The sequence below is a fragment of the Neltuma alba genome, unplaced genomic scaffold (genome assembly GCF_004799145.2).
Source record: "Neltuma alba isolate B1F8T4 unplaced genomic scaffold, ASM479914v2 tig00011127_pilon, whole genome shotgun sequence".
NCBI lineage: Eukaryota > Viridiplantae > Streptophyta > Magnoliopsida > Fabales > Fabaceae > Neltuma > Neltuma alba.
This window is the reverse complement of record NW_021635863.1, coordinates 10,161-37,555: the sequence shown is the minus strand read 5'-3', so window position 1 is coordinate 37,555 and position 27,395 is coordinate 10,161. Positions and strand designations below refer to the sequence as shown.

The following is a 27,395-nucleotide window of genomic DNA, read 5'->3' as shown; positions in this document are numbered from 1 at the left end:
TAAGGATTAAGTTGCAGTAAATCAAACTTTAAGAACTGAATTATAATCGAGTCAAAACTATAAAAATTGAGTTGTATCATATCAAAATATAGAGATTATAGGCGTATCAAAATTATAAAGATTGAGAAATTAGTTTTTCATTTTTTTTATTTCCCGCAATCATCAAATACAATACAGTATGGTACTCTAGAAATTGACTTCCACTTCCCTTCGGTGCAGCATACATTAATTATTTTAGAGTTGTAGCAACATTACAGATCTACTGCCCTTTCAATTTTTCCACCAGCAGCAATCAACCAAGGTTGTGTAACTTACGGTCAAATAGTAAAATTTATCAATTTACATTGATTTTATGAATTGTCGAGATAAGTATATAAAAAAAAATTGTGTTTTGATTTGCGTGGAAATATTTTTAAAAAAAATATTTTTAAGTGTTTTCAAACGCTTTTGTAATTTCTCTCGTCTTTAAAGGTGTTATATAGAGGAAGCTATGATTCTTTTTTGATAAAATTTGATAGGTTATGGTTAGTCATACTCTCTTATGCTTGATAAAATTGCCAATTTGCCAACCATCACGTGACCTTACAAAGAATTATTATCACTTTGATTCATCTAATACTCCTCCGGTCATAAATATAAGACTTTTATATAATGTATATAAGGGTATTGTATTTAGAATCAGAGAAATACATGTTTGACTCTCTACTCAGTTAGCAAGTTAGCATATGTTATGAGATGAAAATATTAAAATTAAGAGTCAAATAATAATAATAATAAACACCATCCTTTTTGTTTGTTGTCTTCAGGTCCTCTCTCAGGAAAATCATTGCGTATAGAAGTCGCATTCCCGGGAAGATCCATAATCACAATACAAATGTCGGCAAGAATATATAAATATAATTCGGCCCCAAAAAACCCCAAACAAATAAAAGCATCGCCGCCTAAAGTAGTGCGTGCAATAAATTACTGGTAACTCAGGAGACAAGGGATGTTCATAATCCGATAATCGTATTTGGTCGAATTGGACCCGCTTTATCTGAGCTTAGTTGACGAGTTAGCATACCATGCTCTGAACAGTGAGGATGGGACCGACCAGAACATAAATAGTGAGGTTGGAGCATTTATTCACCGACTTGAATTGGCCTCTGCCAAGTACGTACTAGCATTGTGAAACAAACGTGCATGGCGACATTCAAATTGATATGATGAGAAAGAAAAGGCAGTAATAAATGGCTTCTCACTTTTCAACACAAAATTGACCCATCCAGAGTTACTGCTTGAACCCCGCCCCCCCCCGGAAAAAAAAACAACACCACAGAAATCCAGCTCATATCACATTGAATCCACCTGCCCAGCTCTCTGCAGCTTGAAACCCTCCCTACCTGTGAAAACGAGTGGAATAATTTCTCAGGATACGCACAAAGCTTGACCACTAAATGACTACAATTCAATTTGTACTTCCTGCATTTTCCCATGTGCCCTTTCCCCAACCCTTTAAATATTTAGTTGCAAAATAAACGCCTCTTCTTAAAAGATCCAACAACGGAAGACATTAAATTCAATACCCACCATTGCTGTGCACCTAATTGTAAAAGAATTGCGAATTCGTTGTCAGGTAAAAATAGGATTGAAAAAGCAGGATAACTTTTCCTGGGTAAAGATAGATGGTAAAAGTGTGATAAATTCAATTACGCGTAAAATAACACAAAAATCCTTAATACAGCATATCCAAACCAGTATTTGATGACTTGTCCTCGAAGAACTGCCCGTGCTAGGCAAGAGTTTTTTTTTTTTTTTTAAAATAATTTAGGGTATTTTCAATTATTTTGTACTTGAGACTAACCCCTAATAGGCCGGAAGTATTTAAGGTTAACACCCTTCTACTCAACAAGTGCGCTTAAACTTGAGTTCTTTTTTTTATGGAAATGAGATGGCTTGCTAGACGAGTTATTTACTGATTTACTCCTTGGAGTTGGCTAATTACTACAATTTTTTTCCGAATTATCAATCAAACAAACATCTGATATTGCTGTGAATTATTGAATCTCAGCATATGTGCATGTTTTGTGGACAAAATAAATTGAAAAGCTGTATTTTATGTAACATAGCTGGGGGATAGGGACCCAGCAAGTGCAAGGCACAGCATAGGGAAGGTCAGATCCAAGAGATATATATAGCAATTGAGGGGAGCCAAGAGCTGGTCCTCGTGCTACGTGGGCTGCTAACATGAGTGTCCGTACCTGTCTTCAGTTTTCAGCTCTCACCCATGAGTTGGATCCACTGATTGAGATATTGCGCGAGGGACAAATTCATTTTTTAGGCGTTTCTTGCAAGAGCCCTCTTCTATTCACCCCGTAAGGTGAGGCACTGGGAACTAATGACGTGTTGAGCCCTTTAAAAATAAAAAACTACCCCCGCCTCAAGTTTGATGCGATCAATTAATGCTACGGTTTTCTTTATTTATTAGTAGGGTTACATAAAGATTAGGGTGACAGGTCGTAAATTTCTTACTTATGAAGCAGTCCTTTTCCAAATAAAGAGGAAAGTCTTTAGGGCTCTTTGTTCAATTGTCTGTATGGAATCCCTAGTTTCGATTCCTACTTCCACAATTCAACTCTCAATTATTCAAGTGCCAGTGAATCTGTTTTCCAAGGTTGGTGGTCAATCACTTCATTACCTAAATTCTTCACGTGAGCATAGCTTGATAATCAACGAAAGAAAAATCCTTGCTAAATTAGGCCCGGTGTAATAATTTAACTGTGCTAATACAAGATAAATCAAGACATCTATTGTTGTCATTTACAAAGAGAACAAGAACATTATCGAACTCCACAGCTACAACTTCAATATAACATGGGCTAATCAAACTGATTTCTTTCCACTACGGAGCAAAATGTTGTTCATGTAATGAAAGAGAACCAGAAGAGTTGTACTCAGCACCCTCCAACTGTTGTATCGCTGAAGTAAGCAGTAACTGCCTTCAGTTTACCATTCAAGAAGACTTTCTCCACCTGAGATCATCATGGCGAAAAAGAATTAATTCATCAAGTTAGTTACATAATATGTTAAACAATAATGGCATACAAATATAATAGTTAACCTCAAACCAAAAGAAAATAAAGATTGTAACCTCGGGTCACTAGGTGGCTTCATGAAAGAAAGACGTGATTTAGAATCCTGATTATTTTTCTTCATTCTGTTCTAGTGGTAAAAAGGTATATATTTCTCCCATTTCACGCCTTTACCTCAAATTTTTAATCCTGAATATTCAAAGGAAGACTCGCGCAATTCTCAGCCAAGCAAAGTTATTAGATAAATATTCTCACCCAAAAAAAAAAAGTTATTAGATAAATAAAATTTTGACCAAAATTACTGTATAATCCATGTTCCTCATAAACTTTGCACTTCTTTTTCTCCCCAAAAAATGCTTCATTAAATTATAATTGTATCAAATTTCGGACAATAATAGTGTTGTGGAGCCAACTCGTTAAAGTCCAAATTAAATACTGCTGTTACATAATGTTCACGTTATTAACGTAAAAAATCCCAACTATTCTCACGCCAAGCAAAGCATGACAGGAATAAATTAAAAACGATCAATTAACTATGCATATCCTTATGTTAATACCTTCTACTTTCAATGCAGGCACAAAATCACATCTTAAATTGCTTTTAATACATTTATTTCTCTTACCATATCCTCCATAAGCAGATATACCAAAACCATAATCTCAAATGGACATTAAGGGGTTAGTGGAACGTCATAAATTACATTTAAAAGGTATATATTTACGAGTATTCAAACAAATAATAAATCATTACTCTCACTCGTTTTTTTTCCCAACGATCTTTTTAACAACCCCCCCTTTTTTTTTCCTTCTCCCTTTCTGGGGGTGGGGGCTTTGAGAACCAGGCTTCCACTAGAATGTATATCAAATAAAAAAGGAGCAGGCCAATACCTCTAAAGACCATGGAGGACAGGCTGATAGAGATAATTCTGCCAATTGGTTCACGTCAATATTTCTCGGCAGGAACATGACAACTCTAGAGGCAATTTCCTTTGCAGCTTGGAAGAGAACATATCTGCACATCAGAAGGTCAAATAAACAGATAACTAAAACTATTTAATCTATCTGACCCAAAAATACAAAAAAAAATCTACCAACCCATCATGTGGTTTAAGCATCGTCTTCATGTCATAAGTCATAACTTTAGCATAATCAGGTCCCCCCCAAGGAGGAGATAGGAAAACAGTATCAGCCTGCAGAACAAGCATTTTAAATCTTTTAGATATAAACAACATATTGCTGAGTAGATTATGAGTAGAGGAACAGAAGAGAACTATGCATGACAATATCTTAACTGCAGCTTACCCACCTGGAATAAGAAGAGTACAAGAAATTATCTGTCAGTGCAAGCATGCGTACAATGAAAAAGTAAGCCTGCTCATCAGCTTTCTAGAACAGGTTCCTTTTCAGATGGTTAAGGAAAGCTCACAATAACCCCCCCCCAAAAAAAAAAGAAATATCCACATTTCCATTTCTAAGATACTTTTTTTTTTTTTTAACTTCTTATGATTTAATAAATATCTCTCTGATGTCACTACAATTGTCAGCATTTGACACTGGCAGAGTACAGAATAGCACGAGGCCATGATTGATGCTCTTAAGGTACAGGAATAAAGCATAATTTCTTACTACTTGTCTTCAATATCTCTGTTGATCACATTTTTAAAACATACCAGATGTAAGCAGCCTAACTACAAGATATCAATTATGACTTTGACCGGCCTGCACAAGCTAGAAAGGATATAACACCAAGAGCAAAATATTGTCATCTATCGACTGTAGTACCTTTAACTTCGGTGCCAAAAGGAAAAAATCTCCTATAATGAAGTCAATTTGGTCACCCACTCCATAGATAGCAGCATTATGCGTTGCATAATCAATCTTCCTTGGATCAACATCAATTGCTATCACATGTCTGCAACTGTAAGTATAATATCAAATAATAGATTTCCATTTACAGATATCAAATATCACTCAGAGGAAAGAAACGAAAATGTATCAGGGAATGCCAAAAGCATCGGATGATTACAAGATAAAATCTACAAAGAAAACAAAATTTCTAGCATTTGAAGGCTAAAGACTCTCCCTAGCCAAATGATCTCTTTCCTTCCCTGTCACTCTGCCTACAAGCTCTTAAACCCAGCTAATGACATTTCTCTCTCCTACCTATTCACCTCCCAGACATACGTATGGGACACCTCAACCTGTGACACTTAGTCTTCGTCATGGTCCCCCTCCCCAATTTTCTCTTCATTCTTTCCGCTGTGTACTTTAATGGCTTGTGTTCCAATGGACATGGACCATAAACAGTTTTTTTATTCATTGAAAACTATCAGTCCTATAAATTTGAAAAATACAACTAGGAAAAATTGCCCACCAAAATCTACGCAAACTATGCTGGTCAACAACACATGACTACTTGGTACTCACCATTGCGCAAATTGGATGGCATTTCCACCAACCCCTGTGAAACAATCAACTATGATGCCACTAGCACAACGTAATGCATGATGCTGAGCAATAAGCTCTGGAGTGACAGAAAACCATCCTTCCTCGTCCATTCTTATACCATGATCAAATCTAGAAAATAAACTATATCTCTGATGCCAATATTTCCCAATAGCAGCAGAATACTCTTCATGCAATTCTTGAAACTGGCAACCTGCAAAATGAAAAATAAGTAGATTAAATAGGCAGCAACAAGTAACAATACAAGTACTGGAAGACTTCAATTAATACAATTGGCTATATTGTCCCATCAAGGAAGGAAGTAAAACATATTAAAAAGCATTAATGTCTCAAGGCATGAAACTCCCAGAAATTAGTTCTAATCAATCAGGCAAGCATCTATCTTTGGTTCAATTTTTACTAACATTCTCTGAAGAAACACATGTCCTTAAGTGGCACCTAAAAACACTCTCTATCAAAGAATGACTGTGTATGCATACAAGTGCAAGACAAATAAAAGAAATATCTGTACAAGGTCTAGATGTGATAACTTGCATCATAAAATCACCTTAGTATGGCAATATCTCCATGTATCTAGTTTTCTCAGTATTTGACTCCGGGAAAGCATTATTAAGAAAATTGGAGCCAGCGAGTTGGGGGGTCGAGAATCAGCAAAGTTATCATAGAAACTTCATGATAATACATACCTTCAGTTTCATCATACAGTCGTCTCTGTCTTGGTTTTCTTTTCATGGTCCTTTCCTGTATTTTCATGGAAGGATCAGACTTAGCATGCAACCCATTCACAGTAGGAACGGTGATATCCAAGCATGTGTCATTACCCTCAGAAGTTGGCTTGATGCATCTTTTGTGAGAGCTGCAAGGCATATCGAGTATAAGAACAAGTAGAATATTGAAACCGGAAAGGTGAGTTGAAAGAAGCATTTTTGGATAACTAATACATTTAATGATTGAAGCACTTGGTTAGCCTTGCAAATTAAATGAGCTGTCTTGGAAATGTAAGTCTCATGAATCATATGAAGAAGTGATAAAGTATCCAGTGTAAATGTATAACCTCACAAATAAATCCTTTCCAGGGACGATCATAGCATGATAAATTAAGGTTGAATAATTTACAACTTTTATGCTGGGTTAGGTACAAGATGTAATACCATATGTTATAATCCGGGGCATCTGACATTAAGCAGAATGAAACCCCATCATCACAACTACGACTCTCAATCAATTCAAAGGACTGGCCTTCACTCTGTATATTGATATCAGAGATCACATTGTCAGAACTAAATCCAGTGTCAGTTGAACACAAATCTTGTTTAGCTAATTCCTCTACAATCAAAGCTTCCTCAACGGTGTTAGTCTTGTTCTGAGAAGCATGCTCCTCTGTTGCTGCTACAGTGCCACCATTATCCATTTCTGTACAACCACCAGTTGCTAGATGCTCCATCCCCGGGGGTGGGTGCCATGTGGCTTCTTGTGTTCTGATATTGTAAAAGTAGCTTCTCTCATAAAAAGTATCCCAATACACCATCCATTCTCCAAGTTCACCGCAGTCACTTGAGTCAGCAACCATGTCACCTCCAATTCCTTCTGAACTCACAGGAAATGAAGTTGACTGCAAAATAACACTGTCACCATTGCAAAAGGTCTCATGTTCTGTATCTTTGCAAACAATTGACGCAACTTCCAAGCATTTATGATCAATCAACTGTTCACCACCTTCTATTCTGCAAAGGTTGGCATCGGAAACTGTCAAACTGTCTCTACCTCCAGCAGAAGATCCAACAGGTGAACTTGATGCAACTTTCAAATCATCACATAAAGAAATATTTCTAATCAATAAGTCACCATCCCGAGCGACATCAGTCACATCATCCTTTTTGTCATCGTCATGTTGCTCCCTGATAACATCAGACAAAACACCAGTATAAATTGCTGCATTGTCACCCTCACCAGAGACACATTGAGAGCTATCAGCACCCACTGAACCATCACAATGACACGATTTGCTTTCACCCATCATTGATATACATGATAAAGAATTACTTGTATTATGATAATAAATGTCAGGAGATACAACCTCCTCTACATTCACTCTGGAAAGTGCTTCATCTACAGGTTTTTGATGACTACGTTTACCCTTTCTTTTGCCTTTTAGTTGTCCATTTCTCTGTAATAAGATAGTTCAGAGATATAATCAATAGCAGCTTTGACAGCAATTAACGAGCAGATAAAGAGTATGATGAAAATGATAATAGATTGTGAACAACAATGTCTATACTGAAAATTATTAGCAGCAATTTGGTACAAAGTAGTAGAGAAGGGAGAGAAAAAGGATTAACGGAAGTGACTTTATTCAACAACAACCCAAAATAGCAGTATACGTGTGATCCTTGTACCCCTTTTAGCAGTCGTTTATTCTGTTTACTTCCCAACTGAAGTAGTTACAAGTTATTTTATAACAGTTCTTACAATCGCCACGTATCACAATTGATACAGGAAAATTATGGCTTTTGAAGGTACATATTCATGTCCGGATCTCCTCTGTCACAACCGCATCTATCATTCAAATGTACTCTAGAAAGTGCACTCAGGTTGTAGTTATATTATGTTTGATAGTGAAGATTTCAGGCATTGAGTAACTTGAAATACAAACTTACATGTCTGGCATTATTTAAAATATTTAAACTTTTAAGGAAAGCATTCCATCGGGAAGATACAAGAACGTTTGTAAGCAACTAAGTATACCTCCTTATTTGTGTGAAAGGAAAGAGGAAGCCCCAATGCACTCATCTGCCTTGTAAATTCCATATCTTCAGAGAACGCCGTCATAACAACATAAGAGAATAAAACTATTAAATACAGTTCCAAGCACAGTCAATTACATGAGCACTGTAAAACATAATGATAGATAAGGGCACCATATTTTTCCCGGAAAATAAAAAGGCTTGTTGGAAAGCGTTTTCTGGTGGTTAATAAAATGTTTTGGAAAATAATCGCCAGTTCAAGAAGATTGACTTTGGTTTGACGGAATCTTTCTTTCTTTCTTTTTCTTGTTTTTCTCCTGAAAACTGCTTCATCCATTCTTCTGTTATGAGATGCAAAAAACTTGCAGGAAAATTAGGACATGATTCAAAAACTCCGGTGACAAAACTGAGAAATTAGAAGTGCTAGAGAGAGGGAGAAACACTTGCCTTCAGTTGAAGGAACGAAGTGTAAGCCTTTACCGTCATCAGCTTCAGTCGGTCTCTAGGCAAAATAAGTGTTAAGAGAGCAAGTGAACGAGAAATCAGACAACACTTACCAAAAAGCATAAGAAATAGAAATATTCAGTTCGACAAACGGCTAGAAAACTAACAGAGCGCTCGGCTAATGATGAAACCTGCGCACCATCGTCCCTGCAATTAATGAGAAAGTTAAACCAAAGAAGCAAGAAAAGGATATAGATAGAGAAAAAAATCTAGCATATGAGTGAGAGACAAAGGAGCGGCACCATAGGTAGACTTGGGTGAGCTTGAAAAGCGAACCGAGAGCTTTGATGGAAGGGCCACAACATTCGGAATCGGCGGTGTCCATCCTGTAGTTCAGTGAGAGAAGAGTCGGGTCATTCGTCTTTCGCAAGGACTCGAGTCCCCGGTTTCCCGCCCCCTCTCGCCGAGCGGTCACTTCCCCTTTCTAGTTTCTATGCCGCTCGCTACATCCCGGTTACATTTTTTTAATTTCCAATTTTAATTCATAACAATACAAAATACAGGTCGTTTAATTTAGCCTATTTTATTTTGGTCAAAAAATAGCCTATTTTCTCATCAAGAATATTAGCACTATTATTTTGTTTGCATTTGCATTATATAAACACAAATTGTTGGCAAGAAAAATAAATTAACATCAATCCGGTGAGTGCTAGTCAAAAACTCAATTAGTGACCGTGGGTAACTGAGTATCCCTTTTAAATATCAGCACATCTTTACATGTTTGAAAAACTAAAATATACACTTAACAATATTTATAATTATATTCAATATAAATATAAAATATTATTAATCATCATTATAAACTTGTAATCAATTACAACCTCCTAGCTTTAATATAAAAACTAGTTTGGTTTTAATTTAATTATAAATACAAAACTTTAATTCACTCTGTCTTTCATATTTATCCTTCTTTTTAAAATACTTATTATAGTAATTGTACATATTAAAGGTTTTATCAAATAGTAATTTTAACTAACACACATGATTAGCAAAGGTATTCTATGAAGACAACATTTATTTATTATAAATAACTAGTTTAATTAATTTTTTTAATCTCTCTAAATTAATCAGTTAAGTCTTATATTAAGAACCAGAGATAGTATATTATTTAGTCCTTAATATAAGAATTAATTTAATTTTTAATTTGGTCATAAATATAAAATTTCAATACATTTTTCTGTCATATTTATCTATTTTTCTTATGATAATTTTTATAATATTACACATCTTAAAGATTTTATTTTTTTTTACCAGCATGTTAAAGATTTTATTACATATACACATAATTGATATAAATATTTTTAAAAATAATATTCATTTATTATAAATAATTAGCGGACACCGTGTAATGGGCTAACGTTTATAAGGACAAAACCATATACTGGACTAACGATCTGGTAAATCCACCTGGTACTTTACTACCTCGATTTCCTTGCCGGACAAATTTTCTTTTGTTATTGTTCATTTAAAACACTTCTGTAAATACGGAGAGCGGGGGAGTGTAGGCTCCTCGAACTCCATTGCAGCTGCGGACAGAAATGGAAGACGGTGAGATAGAGGAGGCGCCGGTGCCGGTGGAAGGAGAAGACCAACGTGATGGACATTCGGCGGAAGAATGCAAGTTGGAGGAATCTCCATACGAAATGCTGCAGAATAGCAAAGCTTCGGTAGAAAAGATCGTTGGTGAGATGCTCTCGCTTAAAAGAGAGGGTAAACCTAAGTCGCAGCTCCGAGAGCTCGTTACTCAGATGTTCCTCAACTTTGTCACTCTTCGCCAGGTCCTTATACTCTTAGTATTCTTACCCCGCTCCCTTTTACTGCTCTAGGGTTTATAACTAGCCTTGCGGCTAAGTTTTGTGTGTTAATTCAAAATGAACAATAGATCGATCTGACGGCCAGCGAGGTCTGAGGTCAAGCACACGACGGGTTCTTGGCAAGTGTAAAGTATATAAATTGTCACTTCTAAAATAAAATGAAAAGGCATGAAAGCCGCCTACTAAGGTGATGAATAATAGTGATTTCAAATTTGGGAGGAGACGAAACATTTCACTGTTAGTTTAATAGAGACATCAATTTCACATGCGTGATCCGGCAATGAGGATTTCACTATTGAGTGGGCAATAGGTTGTCATGAGGGCTTTTAGGCATGCTTGGTATGAGAGGTGGAAGTTGTAACGAAATAACAGGAAGGGCGTTGAAATGGGGATAGATAGAAAGGCTTTGATGTTCACTCCTTGGTGCTTTTTAGAGAAATTGGAAAATGAAAAATTTGCAAACTACTTTGGCCCGGGCAAAAAAAGGAAACTCTTTGCACTGCATCTTCAACCCATTTTAATTACTTAGTTTGAGATTAAAATATTTCTTAAGATTAAAATGAATGTGGATGGCGAGCTCTTTGCTTCTATGCCATTATTTTTCCCCTCCAATCAACCAGCCATTCACAATTTAAATACAGAATCATTCAGCCCCACTAGGCAAACCTTTATAGTCATAGTTTACTCATCCAATGGTTTCTGAAGGCCACTGACCATCCATTTATATGTCTGTTCAAGGTTCATGTGCCAAGAATCTATTCCTTAAGATTTGCACCTTTTTGCATTAAACTATAGGCATTAATATGTTTTTTCAGGCAAACCGCTCCATCTTGATAGAGGAAGACCGTGTTAAAATGGAGACAGAACGCGCAAAGGCACCTGTAGACTTTACATCCTTGCAGCTTCACAACCTGATGTACGAGAAAAGTCACTATCTTAAGGCGATAAAGGCTTGCAAGGACTTCAAAACAAAATACCCTGACATAGAACTTGTACCTGAAGAAGAATTTTTTCGTGATGCACCTGAAGATATAAAGGAATCCTTATTGTCTAATGATAGTGGCCACAACTTGATGCTCAAGAGGCTAAATTTTGAGCTATTCCAGGTGATATTTTGTCATCCTATTTCAATCAGCTACTTGTCACTGTGGGCCTGTGACAAATAGCTATAAGGTGGACGTGAAGGAATGAGAAAAAATTCAAGAAAAAGCAAGAGGCATGCTAATGTGTGAATTATAGTTTTTGTGAAGATAACCATTAAATTTCATGTTTTAAAGTGATGTCATTGGTCCCACTTGTGGCATCTTTGGCGCATGTTTTCATTTATTGACGTGTCTCAACTGAGACGCTGTTAAAGCATTGAAAAATACATGCTTAGTAAAGAAAATTGTGTTGTAAAAATTCTCAATGATTTATTCCTGGAGGAGGTACACAGTCTTTGACATTGAGTTAAGGAGCGGAAGGTTGAAACTTCAATAATTTCCGGAATTCCTGGACTCACCTCTGGCAGCAATGAATATAACGGAACCAGTTATGTGTTAGATGACTGCTGGTTCCAAATTATATTGTTGTGCCTCTTGCAAATCTTCCATATTAACAAATAGAAGGATTATTAAAGAAGAATAAAATGCCCTATATGTTTAGCATCTGTAGTTCTTTTTTTTTAAAAAAAAGAAGAAAAGAAAAAAAGTCGTTTACTTTTGATCTGTTATGGATTGAAGTTATTTGATAATTGAGTACGACCATGACATATGAGTTAAGTCTTTAATATGATTCTAGCTGTACCATGTTGATTGAAAAATATTAGCTTCAATGTTTGGTCGTTTTTACTCTTGTTACTGATCTGCCTTTATGTTTCTCTTTTATCAATAATTAATATGTTATAAAAATTTAATTATGAATTTGTATCAGCGCAAAGAGCTTTGCAAGCTTCATGAGAAACTGGAACTGCAAAAAAGGAGTCTTTCTGAGACAATTGCAAATCGAAAGAAGTTCCTCTCAAGTCTCCCTTCACATCTCAAGTCTCTTAAGAAAACGTCCTTGCCAGTACAAAATCAATTGGGAGTTTTGCATTCTAAGAAACAAAAGCAGCATCATTCAGCAGAGTTTCTTCCGCCTCCTCTTTATGTGATATACTCACAGCTATTGGCTCAAAAGGAGGCATTTGGAGAATCCATTGATCTGGAGACCATAGGAAGCCTCAAAGATGCTCAAGCTTTTGCCCGCCATCAAGCTCAAAAAGACACTGGTAATAGAGTTGACATGTCAATTCTAGCAATTATTCAAATTTAATCAGATACATGCAGCTGGCAGTGTGTCTACTTAATTATGAAGTTAATCTGTCGGTAAATTTTTTATGGTTCAACTTCAAACTAGACCATTGCTCCAACAGTCAGACCAGCATTGAACTTTTTATTTTTATTTTTTTTATTTTTTGGGCGGGGGGTGTTATCAGCAGCATCAGGTTTCAATGTTAGCAACGGGAAGGGATTAGAGGAGAGGCAGTTTTATTAACATTATCTTGTTTTCAAGTACTGCCATTTCAGTACTAATCTTTGTTTCATCTTTTATTGGCTCAACAGTAGTAAGCATCTTCAATGCCTTCCGTCTTTCTTAATTGTGCATCCCACATAGCTTTGGGATTGTTAAAATGTCGTATTTTAATTGTGGTCCTGGTAGAAACTCGATAGAGAGAAAAAAAATAGAATGAGGGGTAGAGAGAGAACGGAGAAAGTGGGCGAGTGGGTCTTTCACAATCTGAATCTAACGGTAGAAGTAGGAGAATCTCCAAAGTTTTTCTGAGTATCACCTCATTCATGTCCTTGGCAGAATACCTAATATGATATTTATATTTATAGTCTGACACAACAACTGAAAATAACTACCGTGCCCCCTGCATACATGAAACTGGCAATAACATAGTAACCGACACAAGACACTTGTAATGGTTAACGCAAGACACATAACATGGGCCACGTGTAGACATAAAACTTAAAACACAAATATTATAATATCTAATCCTAGATTGAGTCTCCATCTGAAGTGGGGCTGCCACACTTCTTCCTAGAATAAAACTAATTAAGGACATTGGTTCCTATTGGGTTCCTTGTTCAAATTTGACATTAATGTTGTCTTCTACCCAAAACAGAAAATCCAGGAGTTTTATGACATGGTTTTATTTACTTAGGCATTCCCCCCACTGTGGAAAGTTCCAAAATAGATGATGATGCACTTGATGAGGAAGAAGATGGGCAGAGGCGAAGAAAACGGCCAAGGAGGGTTCAAGGCAAGGAAAGCCTTGATCAGGCAGGAGTATTTCAAGTTCATCCACTTAAAGTCATCCTCCATGTGTATGATGATGAGAATCCTGATCCCAAGTCAGCAAAACTCTTTACTCTAAGATTTGAGTACTTGGTGAAGTTGAATGTGATTTGTGTTGGAATTGAAGCACCTAATGATGATCCTGAGAATGATATCTTATGCAATTTGTTCCCTGATGACACAGGTTTTGAACTTCCTCATACGGTATGGATATCTACTTTGCATGTCATTGGCTTATTCTTCATTCTACCTGACTTGAACTGCTAATTTATGTCATTACATTCTTTTTGAATGTAATTCAGTCAGCCAAGCTATCTGTTGGGGATTCTCTAATGTTCAATGGTTATAGAACTTCACGACCTTATAAATGGGCGCAGCACCTGGCAGGTATTGATTTCTTGCCAGAGGTGTCTCCTCTGCTGCTATCTGGCTGTAAAGCATTAGGCAACAGAACAAAGAATGAAGATGTCACATCTGGGCTTTCTCTTTATCGCCATCAGAACCGGGTACAGACAGTTCTAGAGAGGATTCGTTCCCGTAGAAAAGCTCAGTTGGCTCTTCTGTGAGTTGCAGTTCTGTGTTTTAAAAGTTTTATAATATGAAGGACCCTCAGATATTCAACGGAGATAAAATAAAATACTATAATGTTGTCAATTTAATCTTCTGCTATAGTGACAAATGGTCATATCCCCCCCCCCCCCAATGCATTCTGCTCATTTAAGATTGTTTTCAAATTCAACATATCATTCTAATTTGGGGGACCTCCCAGTTTGTGCGTTTGTTGTGTTTGAGCATACTATAGTTAAAATTTGTTTACCGTTGCTGGCTTACAGGGAGCAGCTTGAATCTCTTGGGAAACTTGAGTGGCCTCTTCTATCCTGCAAAAGCGTTCCATGGGCTATGCACACTCCTGCATGCAATTTGGATGTTTGGTCACCTCTAAGGTCCATATCAAACGAATCTTCATCTCTGGTGGTTGCAGATAAGCAGGAGCACAGTCAGGAACCAATGGATGTTGATGCAAGTGAGAAATCTGGTGCCACAAAGGAGGAACCCGAGGGTACAAGGGAAGATGGGGAACTTCCATCTTTGCTGCCTAGCATTTCTGTTGTAGGTGATGTCAAGCCACCCTATTCAAAGGGGTCTAGTCTCGACCATTCCAAGCAACTGAGTTTAATTTCAAAAAGCATCACTCCCCAGCACAAGGTTAAATCACGAAGTTTCAAGAACTTTGATGACAACTCTGAACTTTTGCTAGATGCTGACAGTGATCTTGATGAGCCAGCGCAAATTGAACCAGAACCTGAGGATATGGCATATGATCATTGTTTCAGAAAGTCTGAGATTTCATGGACGGATTACGGGGTCAAGGAATTTTGCCTTGTTCTTGGTGGAAAAATCGGGGTGGATAAGAGGAGTGTGAATCTAGAAGCAAAGGTATGTGAACCCTTTTTCTCTCTGAATTGTCAGTTGTTTGTTTACTCACACGTTCACCCAGGTTTTGATTCTGATTCTTCCTACAGATCAAGATCAGTATGGAGTATCCTCTTAGGCCTCCTCTTTTTGCATTGACTCTTAGCCTTGGATCTTCTGGGAAAAGACATCAGGATAAGGATGGCTTGGACTGGTACAATGAACTTCGTGCTATGGAAGCTGAGGTGAGTAACTGATGTTCTTCATGAGAGGTATCATTGCAATAGAATCACCAGACATATTAGGTATATGAATCTTTGAGGACGGGATTCATTGTATGGTAATGTGATATGGTGTTTTAGCTCATAATTACCGCGATGGGTGAGCCAGATCTTTGATGCCCCGCGCTCATCCTATCTAAGAAAACAGGAAACGAGAAGAAAACCATCTGCCGTGATAAACCTGCAGATTATTGTCGGCTTTCTTACTGTCTTTCATCTCTCCTTGTAGCGATATTCATGTTTCCCTTGTCTCACTTGTAGGTTAATCTTCACATGCTAAGGGTGCTACCTGCAGAGCAACGAAATTATGTATTGGCTCATCAAGTGCGCTGTCTTGCTATGCTGTTCGACTATCATTTAGAGGAAGCTTCCCCACCATCTGGAGGGAAAAGTTGTACCTCTGTAGTTGACATTGGTCTATGCAAGCCAGTAAATGGTAGGTTCCTGAATAGATCTTTTAGAGGAAGGGACCGAAGGAAGATTGTCTCCTGGAAAAACTTTGAATTAACCCCCAACTAATTCCAATAGTCGAGGTCTGGAGGCGGTAGTCCTGAAGAGGATGTACGTTTTGGTCCCGTTTGATAAGAAGTATTAAAAATGAGGAATTGGAATTGGGATTGCAATTAAAAAAAATTATTAAAATAGTATTTAGTAGGAGTAATTGTTTATTATATGGGATTAGACAAACCCATAAAGTTAAAATTGAGGAATACCACTTTCTCCTATAATATTTTCTAATCTCACATACATGGGTTTAACCAATCCTATATAACAAGCAATTTTTTATATTAAATACTCTTAATAAATTTTTTCAATTACAATCCCAATCATAATCTCTTATTTTTAATGCTTCGTACCAAATGTAGTCTTTGTGTTTATAGATGTGGCCTTGGGATATCAATTTGCTTACCGCACAAGAAAACAGCTGTGGCTGTGGTAGCGCTTAGATGGTTCAACTGGACCAGCAAATAGGCAATGTTTAACAAGTGGGTTAGTGCGGCAACATATTTTGGTTTCTAAGAGGAGCCAACTTTGTGAATTTTTCTCAAGATCTTGTTTTGCGGATGCTTTGGAGACTACGATGCAGGATTTTCTTTAATACTACTCATTTTAGGTGTTCAAATTTTATGCTAGGTTCTTCGTACAGAGTAGTTGATTGTAACATTTATTTTGACAGAATCCGACTAAGTAATAATGAGATGTTTCTCTATCATCTGAAACTTGAAGTCATCTCATTGTCATGTCTGTATTGGGTGTGCGTTTTACGGAGGTAATATGTTTGAAATTGAGTCATATCAACGTTGCTTGGAAACCCTTTTGACGCTTCCATTACAATTTTTTGGCCATTAATAGTACCGATTAATTGAGGAATTCAACTAAAATGCACAAGGCTCAGAATATTTCAGACCTTGCGTACTACATACGTTTCAGCAAGTCAGTCGGTAATCTCATTCACTAAGAGAATTCAAATTCATTACTTCAGAGAATTCATACTCATTTACTATGTCGGAAATTGCATTGATTTCATTTTTACAATACCCACCACAAGCCCACCTACCAGCGCGACATTAGGCGGTGAATTATGAGTGCACCGGGTAACCTTTTAGGGCGTCTTCAACGCATACGACAGGATAACACATTTCTGGCTGAAACAAGTGGTTTCCGCTTTCATGCAACTAGAAAAATGACCGCCAGATAACACGTTACTTTAGGCCACTCTGAACCACCAATTGTGCCACAACGGGTTAAATCTAAGACCAAAAAACTTTAATGTGCCCAACAAATACGTCCAGCGAGGAGCAGACTGCGCAAGATAGTAACAAATGGGCAACGGTGGCACGAAGTCGGACGTGTGCTAAAACATATTCACACGATATATTTCTCACCCTTGCCTAACCACTATGGTGTTCCAAAAAGGAACCAGATATCAAACTTTGTGCTAATCTAGAAACTACCTATGAATCTACAACAAAATATGGTTTTATATGTATGTACATTAATCTAAGATACATGGCTTTCAACAGTGGAGTCAACGTCCGATTTTCACTCTACCATGGTCCAGTTTGTGTTCGTCTTAAGCACCTTTTCTTAGCCCCTTGCTGCAAATTCGTCATCTCCTTTACCTGAGATGTTACCAAAAGCCACAAAATTCAGGACAAAGGCATTATCAATCCTCACCGCATTATGAAATGCACTTCTAACACACATGGTAGAGAATAAACAAAGAGAAAAATGCTTTTGCCAGTCTCGGAATATTACAGTATGATAGGCAACATATGGCAAATATTACAAATTTGAAGCAGCAAGCGCTTCCAAGAAAGCCATCTCTACGCCATCACAATTTATCACGGGGAAAAGAAAACAGATGCCATATAATGCTTATCGGTTCGTATTTCAAGAAGATTTCCTTATTGATACATTTTTTTTACTGAAGCAGCTAATTCGGAACATTCTTTCTGCTTCACATGATATAGAGCGATCCTCAGATAATTATGAACTACATACATGCTAAAGCACGTTAGTTCTTAGTCACTCAGTGCATACATCAAACTGGAAGAATTCCAAATTGGAGACCAAACATGCAACAAGATGAACGGTAGAGATGACTTTTATAGCGGGCGACAATTAAGCAACAGGAAATCTAGAACTTAAATTCGGGCAACGCGATAATAAGCATATTTCCTTCTAGCTTTTACGTTTTCCTAAAAAGATCATCCGGTCAATTCACCAGTTATCAAGGAAATAAAACAAGTGGAAAAGAAATGTAACCAAAACATCGAAAGTCACCCAAATTGTATGGAAATTGTATTACAAATGAATCTCAGATCTTTATGCTAATATTAGAAAGTATAATTACGAAACTAAGCCATGGCAAGGGTAGCATATTAGTCGGCCACCGTTATGAACCAAACCAGCTTCCTGAATTCATCCTATGTTGAGAATGGCAAGCGTAACAACTTAAGGATACACATAAAAATCACTGAATGCGTACATATTCTATAAAAATACACCAATTATCCAATTTTCTGTAGAAAAGACATCATCATAAGTTGCAATGTTTTCTACCCCAGCTCTTTATCAAAACTCCTATCCATTGAAGTATCATTTATTTAGTAAAATTGCTCTAAGGAACCATTTGATACAGAATGGAAATGAGAATAGGGAATCTCCCTCACATAAACAGCTCTCTTTCCCCGGGGGGGGGGGGGGGAACCTATGCCATTGCCAAACACAACTAACAACGTTTTTCCTCACCTTTTCCTTTTCCTTAAATCTCTTTTTCAGGTACCAAATGCTGCCTAAGAGTAAGATTCAAGGGGAAGAAAAATAGCATGTTATATGCACGACTTTAAGACCATGTGTTAAGAACCGAGGTAATTAATGGAAACACACAAACACTCCACTGGACGCCACAAGTAAGTATCTCACTCGCTCACAGCAGCCAAATGGGAGAATCTCCAGAATTGATAAAATAGTATTATTCACTTGTATCCTAGCTTAAACAGGAGCTAGCATATTTATAAGCAAGATACAATAAGGAAATCAAGGAAATAACAAAATATCCCTACTTTATCAGGATAACATCAAAACCGAATTCAAATGAGTTAAGTGGACCTAGTGGACTCAAATATCGTTTAAAAGAGCCCTATTATTTAGCTAACAAACTGTGAGTTATTCAAAATGGAAATTAAATCTGAAACAGAAAAGATTTGGTCAAGATTCTTCCCTATTTCTTCTCCTTTGATAAGTTAGGATTCTATCATTACTTGCCCCTTTGAAAACCAACTAGTCCTCACGGCAGAAAGTGGGAAGTTCGCTGCTTAAGAAGGTCGTAATCCTCCCAACTTGATTCTTGGATCATCAATTCTAATATGCTTCCCTTCCAGCAACATGCCAATACTTTCTCAAGTTCTAATAACAGCTCGAAGTCATCAGAAAGTGGTAATTCTGCAGGAGGATTAGTTGGGGGTTGGTCATGGGCAGGACATAACAAGGAGACGTGAAAAACAAGGAGGATTCTAGTTGTAACAAGATGCTCAAGCTCATATGCAACAGGTCCCACTTTTCTAATAACCTTATAGGGGCCAAAGAAATGTGGGGAAAGCTTAGACTACTTTATATGAGCAAGAGAATGCTGTTTAAAGGGCTGTATGCGAAGGAAAACTGCATCCCCAATGTTAAACTCAAGCTCTCAACAATGTGAATCAACATAGGACTTCATTCGGTCTTGAGATTTCTTCAAATTAGCATAAAGTAGGCATAGCATATGATCTCGAGTCTCAAATTGATCAGCAAGCTCAGCAATCTGTGCTTCCCCTTTGGTGAATAGATGAAGGGGAGGAGGATCCCTACCATATACTACTTTGAAAGGTGTAGTATTAGTAGAGGTATGGAAGCTAGTGTTAAATGAATATTCTACCCAACATAGAGATCTACTCCAGGAGTGTGGTTGTTCACGAGCAAAGCACCTTAAATAAGCTTCTAAGTAACGGTTGACTAATTCTGTCTACCCATCCGTTTGAGAATGATAGGAGATGCTCATCCTTAAGTGGGTTTGGCTCAGTTTGAATAACTCCTGCCAAAAGGTGCTCAAAAAAGAGGGTCCCAGTCTAAAATGATTGAGCAAAGCAGATCGTGCAAACGAATAACCTCTTCACAAGAACGAGCAGCAGCAGATTTTGCAATATAAGAATTCAGTAAAGGAATGAAGTGACAGTATTTGCTCAGACAATCCACTACTACCAAGATGTTGTCATAAGAACCAGATTTAGGCAACCCAACAATAAAGTCCATAGAGATATGCTCCCAAACTTGTTCAAGTGCAGGAATGGGTTGCAAGAGACCAGGAGGGGATAAAGCCTCATACTTACTCCTTTGATAGGTAAAGTATTGTTGAATATAGGTCTTAACATCAATTTTCATTTGGGGCCAATAGACCATACCTGTCAAGCACTTCAATGTTTTCAAAAATAAACCATGACCGCCAGTAGGAGTACTATGCGCCTCTTCTAGTAACCTAACGCATAGTGATAACCTTCTAGGGATCACAACATGCTCATTTAAAAATAGTTTCCCATCTACCAGTGTATAACCCCGTTTGGAATTAGGATCTTCCTTCAAGGCAGCAATGATGGGACCAATGGAAGGGTCAATTAATAACGCTTCTTGCAATTCTAAAAAGTCCATTGCAATTGGTACCACTAAGTGAAGGAAATCAGCATGTTGAGGCCTCCGTGAAAGTGCATCAGCTCCCACATTTTCCTTTCCAGCTTTGTAAACAATTGAGAAATCAAATGGAAGGAGCTTTAGGATGAGGCGCTGCTAGTTATTAGTGAGAACACGCTGGTCAAGCAGGTGTTTCTGGTTGTGATAATCTGTTTTCACTATAAAGTGACACCCTAGCAAATAGTGGCACCATTTTTGCAAAGCCAGCACTAATGCTAACAATTCTCAATCATAAGTAGACCGGTACCTATTTGAAAATGACAATCCTTTGCTATAAAAAACAATAGGGTGATGTTCTTGCATAAGAATGGCACCCACACCCTCCATAGAGGCATCACACTCAACAGTAAACTCAGAATTGAAATCCGAAAGTCTAAGCACAGGTGCAGATATTAAGGATAATTTGAGCTTTTCAAAAGCCCTTTGAGCAGCAAGTGACCAAACAATAGCATTATTCTTAACTCAGTAAAGGGACGAGCAATCATACCATAATTCTTAACAAACCTTTGGTAGTGACTGGTGAGTCCCAAGAACCCACGGAGCTCTATGACACTGGAAGGTACTGGCCATTCTCAAATTGTGCTGATCTTATCATAATCTGTTTCAACCACTTGAGCTGAAACTCTACGCCCCGAGAAGAAAACTCGAGAGCACCCAAGTTCACATTTTTTGAAGTTGCCGAAATACGAATGTTGCTTTAATGTTTGGAAGACAGTCCGAAGGTAATGCTCGTGCTGTTGGGTAAAGGTACTGTATACCAGAATATCATCGAAGAAAACCAGCAAACTTTTCTTGAGATATGGCCGGATCGTTCATAGCAAACTGAAAAGTCGCAAGCTCATTGGTAAGGCTGAAAGGCATTACCACAAATTCATAATGCCCGTTGTGTGTCCTGAAAGCTGTTTTATGGACGTCAGTCTCTAGTACCCTAATCTGCTAATATCCGGAGTGTAAATCAATCTTTGAAAAGTGAGCTGCACCATGTAATTCATCCAACAACTCGTCAATGTTGGGGATCGAATATTTATCAAGTACAGTAACCTTGTTGAGGGCTCTGAAGTCAATACACATGCACCACAAGCTATCCTTCTTTTTTACCAACAAGACTGTATAGGCAAAAGGGCTAGAGCTAGGCTGAATGAACCCCTTGTTCAAGAACTCTTCGACCTGTCACTCAATTTCATTTTTTTGGGAATAAGGATAACAATAGGGCCTCAAGTTAGGTGGCCAAGCATCAGGCAACAATGGAATGGCATGGCAATGCTCTTTAAAAGGTGGCAGTGTTTGGGGTTTGTCGAACAATTCAACCATTAGTTCATCTAAATTCAAAGGACTCTTGCTGTCTGCTCCCAATTTAAGCTCAAATGCGAACATCATGGAATGGAGCTCAGCATTCTGATTAGAATGAGGTAACCCCTACAGCTTATACCTTTTCCTATCAAGCCAGAAAATCAACATCTCGTTCCAATTTGCTTAGATAGTATTAAGAGAAGCAAGCCATTTTAATACCCAGAACTAAATCAGAACCAGTAGAAGAGAATGGATAGAAATCCTGTTTGAGTTTGAAACTTGCTAGTTGAACCTTGATATCTCTACAAATAAGATTGCAGCGTACTATTCTACCGTCTCCAATCTGAACCCCAAAATTGGAACTGAAATAGTCGGTATCTTTAATTCAACTACCAATGTATCTGAAATAAAGTTATGCGCGGAGCTACTCTCAACTAGGAGCAAAAACACTACAGTCCTGGATGGAACCACAGAGTTTCATTGTTGCAACAGTGGGTTGGCCCAAGATTGCATTAAAGGGCATCTCAACTTCTTCTAGCTCTTACCCTTCCTCTATGGCATCCAGTGCCTTAGGTACAGGGTTCCCTCTTTATCAATTTCCATTAGAGAAAAAGAAAAGGCGTAATGATGACCCAGCTTGAAAATTTCTCCACAACGAAAGCATAAACTTTTATCTTTTTGTTGTTGCCTCACCATATCCCAGGTGCTCTATTTTGGTAGGTTCGATGATGATGCTTTGGCAGGCGTGTTCTACGAATTCCCAGGTATGAATTGCGAGCTGTAGGCGATGTGACTAAGCAAGCTTTATCACATGCAAAATGACCTAAAAAAATGGGTTGTGCAACTAGGGCCCCGCTAATAAAATCTTCTTCTCATACTCTAGGGCAAGACTTGCAGCACGTTACACTGTACGCAGCTTCTATATGTGCACATCTGATATCAGTTCGTCCTTCAACCCATTGATAAACATCACAAGGAGGCAATGCTTCGACCAGTTGGAAACTCGCGATGCCCTCCTAGCGAATTCCTACCCATAATCTTGTACCGTCCCTATTTGTCATAGGCATTAGTCCGAATTCATATATATTCCGGCAGCCCATAATGTTCCTGCAATATCTTGACTAGCTCGTCCTAATACATCATTGTTCTCTCGGAATTTACCCAAGAAAACAAGTCGAAAGCGTCACCTTCCAAGTACATGGAAGCTACATCTACCTTAGGGTCTTCCAGCGTCTCATAATATCTTAAGTATTTTTCTGCCTTGAGTATCCATCCCCTCGGGTCACCTCTATTGAATTTTGGGAATTCAATTTTGGTGTGAGGAGGTCTTAGCTCTCTTCTTTACACAACTAAATCATCATCACTGTCATCAGCCCACTGGGGTGTTCCACCTCTGCCACGAGTGCCTCAAGCTGTAACTTTCTCTATCAAAGCATCCAAAGCTTCAGATGGTCAAATGGTTGCTAACGGGTCTCTGGCAAAAGGGTTGTCCTCATTCAAATTGTTATTGCCAGAAGAACACGTCTCAACCATGGCTCTAATGCCAATTGTTAAGAAGCGAGGTAATTAATGGAAACACACAACCACTCTACTAGACCTCAGAAGTAAGTATCTCACTTGCTCGCTCACAACAGCCAAATAGGAGAATCTCCAGAATTGATAAAATAGTATTATTAACTCATATCCTAGCTTGAACAGGAGCTAGCATATTTATAAGCAAGATAAAATGAAGAAATCAAGGAAATAACAAAATATCCCTACTTTATCAGGATAACATCAAAACAGAAATCAAATGAGCTAAGTGGACCTAGTGGACTTAAATATCGTTTAAAAGAGCCCTATTATTTAGCTAACAAACTCTGAATTATTCAAAATGGAAATTAACTCTGAAACAGAAAAGACTTGATCAAGATTCTTCCCTATTTCCTCTCCTTTGATAAGTTGGGATTCTATCACCATGACACCTAGTTATTATGGTTAATTAATCTAAAGACAAGGCACAATATCGGAAATGGGGTGGTCAAAACAAACATATCAATGAAACAATGAAGGAGCAGTTTAATCCGGCCTATAAAAAAGAAAGTAAAGCAAGGGACAACTTACTTGATTCTCTTGCATCTCCATGATTTCTGCCTACAGTATCCAAATAACGGCCCATTAATAAAAATACGAAGGATGAAAGAAAACTTCTAATGGTTGTACAAATATGCATGCCAGCATCTGTTTCTGACAAGCAATTGCTAAACTTACCTGCTTCCTCTTAAGCTCTTCATTCTCCTCTTTTAACTTTGCAACCTCTGCCTCCAATTCCATGGTATAGGCCTGGGACAAGGGAAAATGGAAAATGGAAATGGGAGACTGAATTTGCAGTAAATATCTAGATACATACATGCATACATATATATAACTTATTATTTACTTTCTACCCATATTATGTCCAGACTGAAACCCAACTCAAAGGTGAAACGTGTTGAACTCATAATCAGTTTATGTCTTTTAACAACACAACGGTTTGTTATGTTTCCCGCACCGGATGATCCATTACCTTGTAATAACCCGGATCTTTACAACTTCTCATGACCGTAACTTCTCAAAATCTTTCCCTCATCCAGTTCAGATTGCGATCATATTACCATTCTGCTGCATAATCTTTCATGAACATACAGCATGTCCACAGAGGATAAAGGCAGAATGTCAATGGCTAGTAGGATTAGTAAATCAATAATGCAAATCCTCATATTGTCTTTTAACAACAACAAGCCTTATCCCACTTAAGCCAGCTACAAAAATCTCACCATGCCATTGTACTCTATCATCAACCAACTTCCTCATATTTTCTTTTAATTTTGAAAAAAATTGCTTATGCTATCAAACCGTCTTGAAATGACCTACACGCAACGTTGTCATAATTAGGATCAGGGGAACTCTTCTCTGATTCAAGTTATTGGAAGCACATCTACATTTACAGGCACAATTGACCATTGCCGGCCAGTAGATAGAGGGCAGCAGGCACTAGAGTTAAGGACATGCATATGCAGTCTTCATGGAATTTTACAAGATAAAAGCAATTGTATCACATCTTCCCTTGTATTTTTGAAATGGAGGGGCAAAATATTCATTCCCTTGCACCAATATTTCACGAGAAAGAGCAGATGCAGCAACCTCTGACTGCTAAACTTAGAATAATCATAATAAAAGAAAGATGCTGGGTTTCGTGCAAGGTGGAGAAGAGGATAAAATGAGGTTCCAAAACAAAAATTTACCTGCTTGCGAGCGCGGGACCGAGCAGCAGACTCTCTGTTTTTAATCATTCTCCTCTGCCTCCTCTCAATAACTTTCTCCACAGCTCCACTGCTTTTCCTCCCTCTTAAACCACCATTGAACACGTAAGGAAGGGGCGACACTGACGAATTGTCATCATTACTCTTTCCAATTTCATCGCAAGACAGCTGATTAGCTGGTGAGCCTGTAGCTACGCGAACAGCCCCAGGTCCTAAACCAACCATACCCATCCCTCCACTTTGCAGTGCAGAACTCTGAACCAGATTACCATTCAGACCCTGGTCCACAATACCCGCCATTCCACCTCTCATTCCCTGATTACCTAGCTGGTTGTTGTTCGTTAATGGTATCTGACCAGCATAAGGCATGGCAGGCTGCTTGGGAAATATCTGTGGCTGTGGTGACTTCGAATTCGGCAGCTGTTGCTGATTCGATCTAGCACCGTTTACATTCAATGGCAAATTGGTGCGAGACTGAAGAGATAGTTGGTCATTATTCCCTGTAATTTGGTTTGCCATTAAGCCAGTACCCTTATTCATCTGCTGAAAACTCAATCCTATACCACTATTATTTCCAGTACGAGATAAATCGGGGAAATCCCCGCCATTTGGCTTTCCCATCAACTGTGCTTGTGCATCTTCTCTGACAACCCCGGCTCTCACCAAGAACTCTTCCAACGTCATCTCTCCCAAAGTCTGCTGCCTCTGTGGCATGTTTGGAGCGTCCTTCCCCGCCGCACCATAGTCCTTGGAAATATCCTTCCAAACCTCGTCTACGGTTTTCTGGCTAAGTGTTCGCGGCAACGTCAAGGAGCCTTGTCTCTGCAAATGTCCGCCAGAGGCACTTCCACCCTGTTGAGCACTACTCAGGGAAGCCATTGTTTGAACCTCTTCAGCACTCCAGATGTTCTTGAGCAACTCATCCATATTCATCGACCCAAAGTCCTTCCCCGAACCTCCCATAGTACTCACAAACTCATCGAATGTCAAGGAGTAGACTGACGACTGTCGTACTAGTGGAAAATTTGCCGGTGGCCTTCCCCCGCCGGTGTTTCCGCCCCCATGGTCGTTTCCGAAGTTCATTTTAGTCCCGGTTTGGTAAAATCTGAACGAAACAGAATCAGAAGCCCATCCAAGCTCACACCAGCACAAATCTAAATCAGTAAATCCCCCCTCTCAATTCCACAATCAAGCACAGTAAAATAAAGAAACAGATTCACTATACAGAGAACCAATTGAGCAGAATTTACAATGAAATCCCACAGAACTTAAACTTCAGGAATCGAGTAGAAAGAGTTCAATTTGTTGTGACCGCATCAGAAATCTAAAATCTTCTAGTTCGGAAACAAAATTAGGCTAAATCCGCATGCACTAACCCCGAATCGGAATTAAAATGGTGGAAAATATTATTCAACCTGGTGTCCCTAACCAGAAAGCGAGTATCCTGATAAACACGAGGCAGTGTTAAGAGTGAAGACAATTTTCAGAAAAGACGAAACTAACAGGAAGAATTGACCCCAAAAAAATGAAAAAACGAAGGATATAAAAGAAACAGCAACGGAGTAAATAAGAGGGAACACGATAAGGGGGTTGAAGTAAGATCTCAAAACAAGCCAAAAGAGAAGTGTAATTACCTTAGTATATGTTCTAAAATTAGGGAGAAAAAAATTAAAAGTGGGTGGCGAAGGTGGGTGAAATGGGGAGAGGCGCCAAGTGTCGAATGTCCATAGCGGATCTCCATTTGGTTGGCTTATAAGAAAGACATAAGGTGGGGGGACAGTGCCCACTGCCGACATTGGAACGTGGACCAATTATCACAGGTCTGCAGGACTATGATGTGACGTCCACCCAATCAACTCCCTCTTTTTCCGTTGGAGAATCCTAGCCGTACACGATTCTTTCATCACGTTTCTAGTGGCGTCCCATTGTGGGCTCCTCCCTCCATCCCCAACTACTTAAACAATACAGTGATTTTTTCCCAAAC

At 38.3% G+C, this 27,395-nt stretch overlaps 3 protein-coding genes across 4 annotated transcripts; 1 reads left to right on the top strand and 2 right to left on the bottom strand.

Annotated features, from left to right (window-relative positions):
- Positions 1 to 2,826: 2,826 nt before the first annotated feature.
- LOC114761606 (uncharacterized) lies at positions 2,827 to 9,206 on the bottom strand. The gene is made up of 11 exons (XM_028951017.1): positions 9,028 to 9,206; positions 8,893 to 8,932; positions 8,729 to 8,783; positions 8,283 to 8,347; positions 6,689 to 7,704; positions 6,224 to 6,393; positions 5,499 to 5,730; positions 4,854 to 4,989; positions 4,167 to 4,261; positions 3,960 to 4,083; positions 2,827 to 3,011 (listed from the first exon to the last, which is right to left on the bottom strand). Exons 1-11 carry the CDS (start codon positions 9,108 to 9,110, stop codon positions 2,934 to 2,936), a joined length of 2,094 nt encoding a protein of 697 aa, XP_028806850.1. The 5' UTR covers positions 9,111 to 9,206; the 3' UTR covers positions 2,827 to 2,933.
- A 1,100-nt stretch (positions 9,207 to 10,306) lies between these two features.
- On the top strand, positions 10,307 to 16,438 carry LOC114761607 (THO complex subunit 5A). The gene is made up of 8 exons (XM_028951018.1): positions 10,307 to 10,563; positions 11,415 to 11,705; positions 12,511 to 12,847; positions 13,787 to 14,124; positions 14,223 to 14,482; positions 14,754 to 15,357; positions 15,444 to 15,578; positions 15,876 to 16,438. Exons 1-8 carry the CDS (start codon positions 10,324 to 10,326, stop codon positions 16,131 to 16,133), a joined length of 2,463 nt encoding a protein of 820 aa, XP_028806851.1. The 5' UTR covers positions 10,307 to 10,323; the 3' UTR covers positions 16,134 to 16,438.
- A 646-nt stretch (positions 16,439 to 17,084) lies between these two features.
- On the bottom strand, positions 17,085 to 26,989 carry LOC114761604 (bZIP transcription factor TRAB1). 2 transcript variants are annotated; one of them, XM_028951014.1, is made up of 4 exons: positions 25,394 to 26,979; positions 24,381 to 24,452; positions 24,234 to 24,263; positions 17,085 to 17,737 (listed from the first exon to the last, which is right to left on the bottom strand). In XM_028951014.1, exons 1-4 carry the CDS (start codon positions 26,492 to 26,494, stop codon positions 17,663 to 17,665), a joined length of 1,278 nt encoding a protein of 425 aa, XP_028806847.1. In that variant the 5' UTR covers positions 26,495 to 26,979; the 3' UTR covers positions 17,085 to 17,662. The 2 variants fall into 2 exon arrangements, 1 of the variants encoding a protein (XP_028806847.1); XR_003742173.1 differs by lacking the exons at positions 17,085 to 17,737; positions 24,234 to 24,263 and adding an exon at positions 24,676 to 24,779 and having other exon boundaries at positions 25,394 to 26,989.
- Between the last annotated feature and the right edge of the window lie 406 nt (positions 26,990 to 27,395).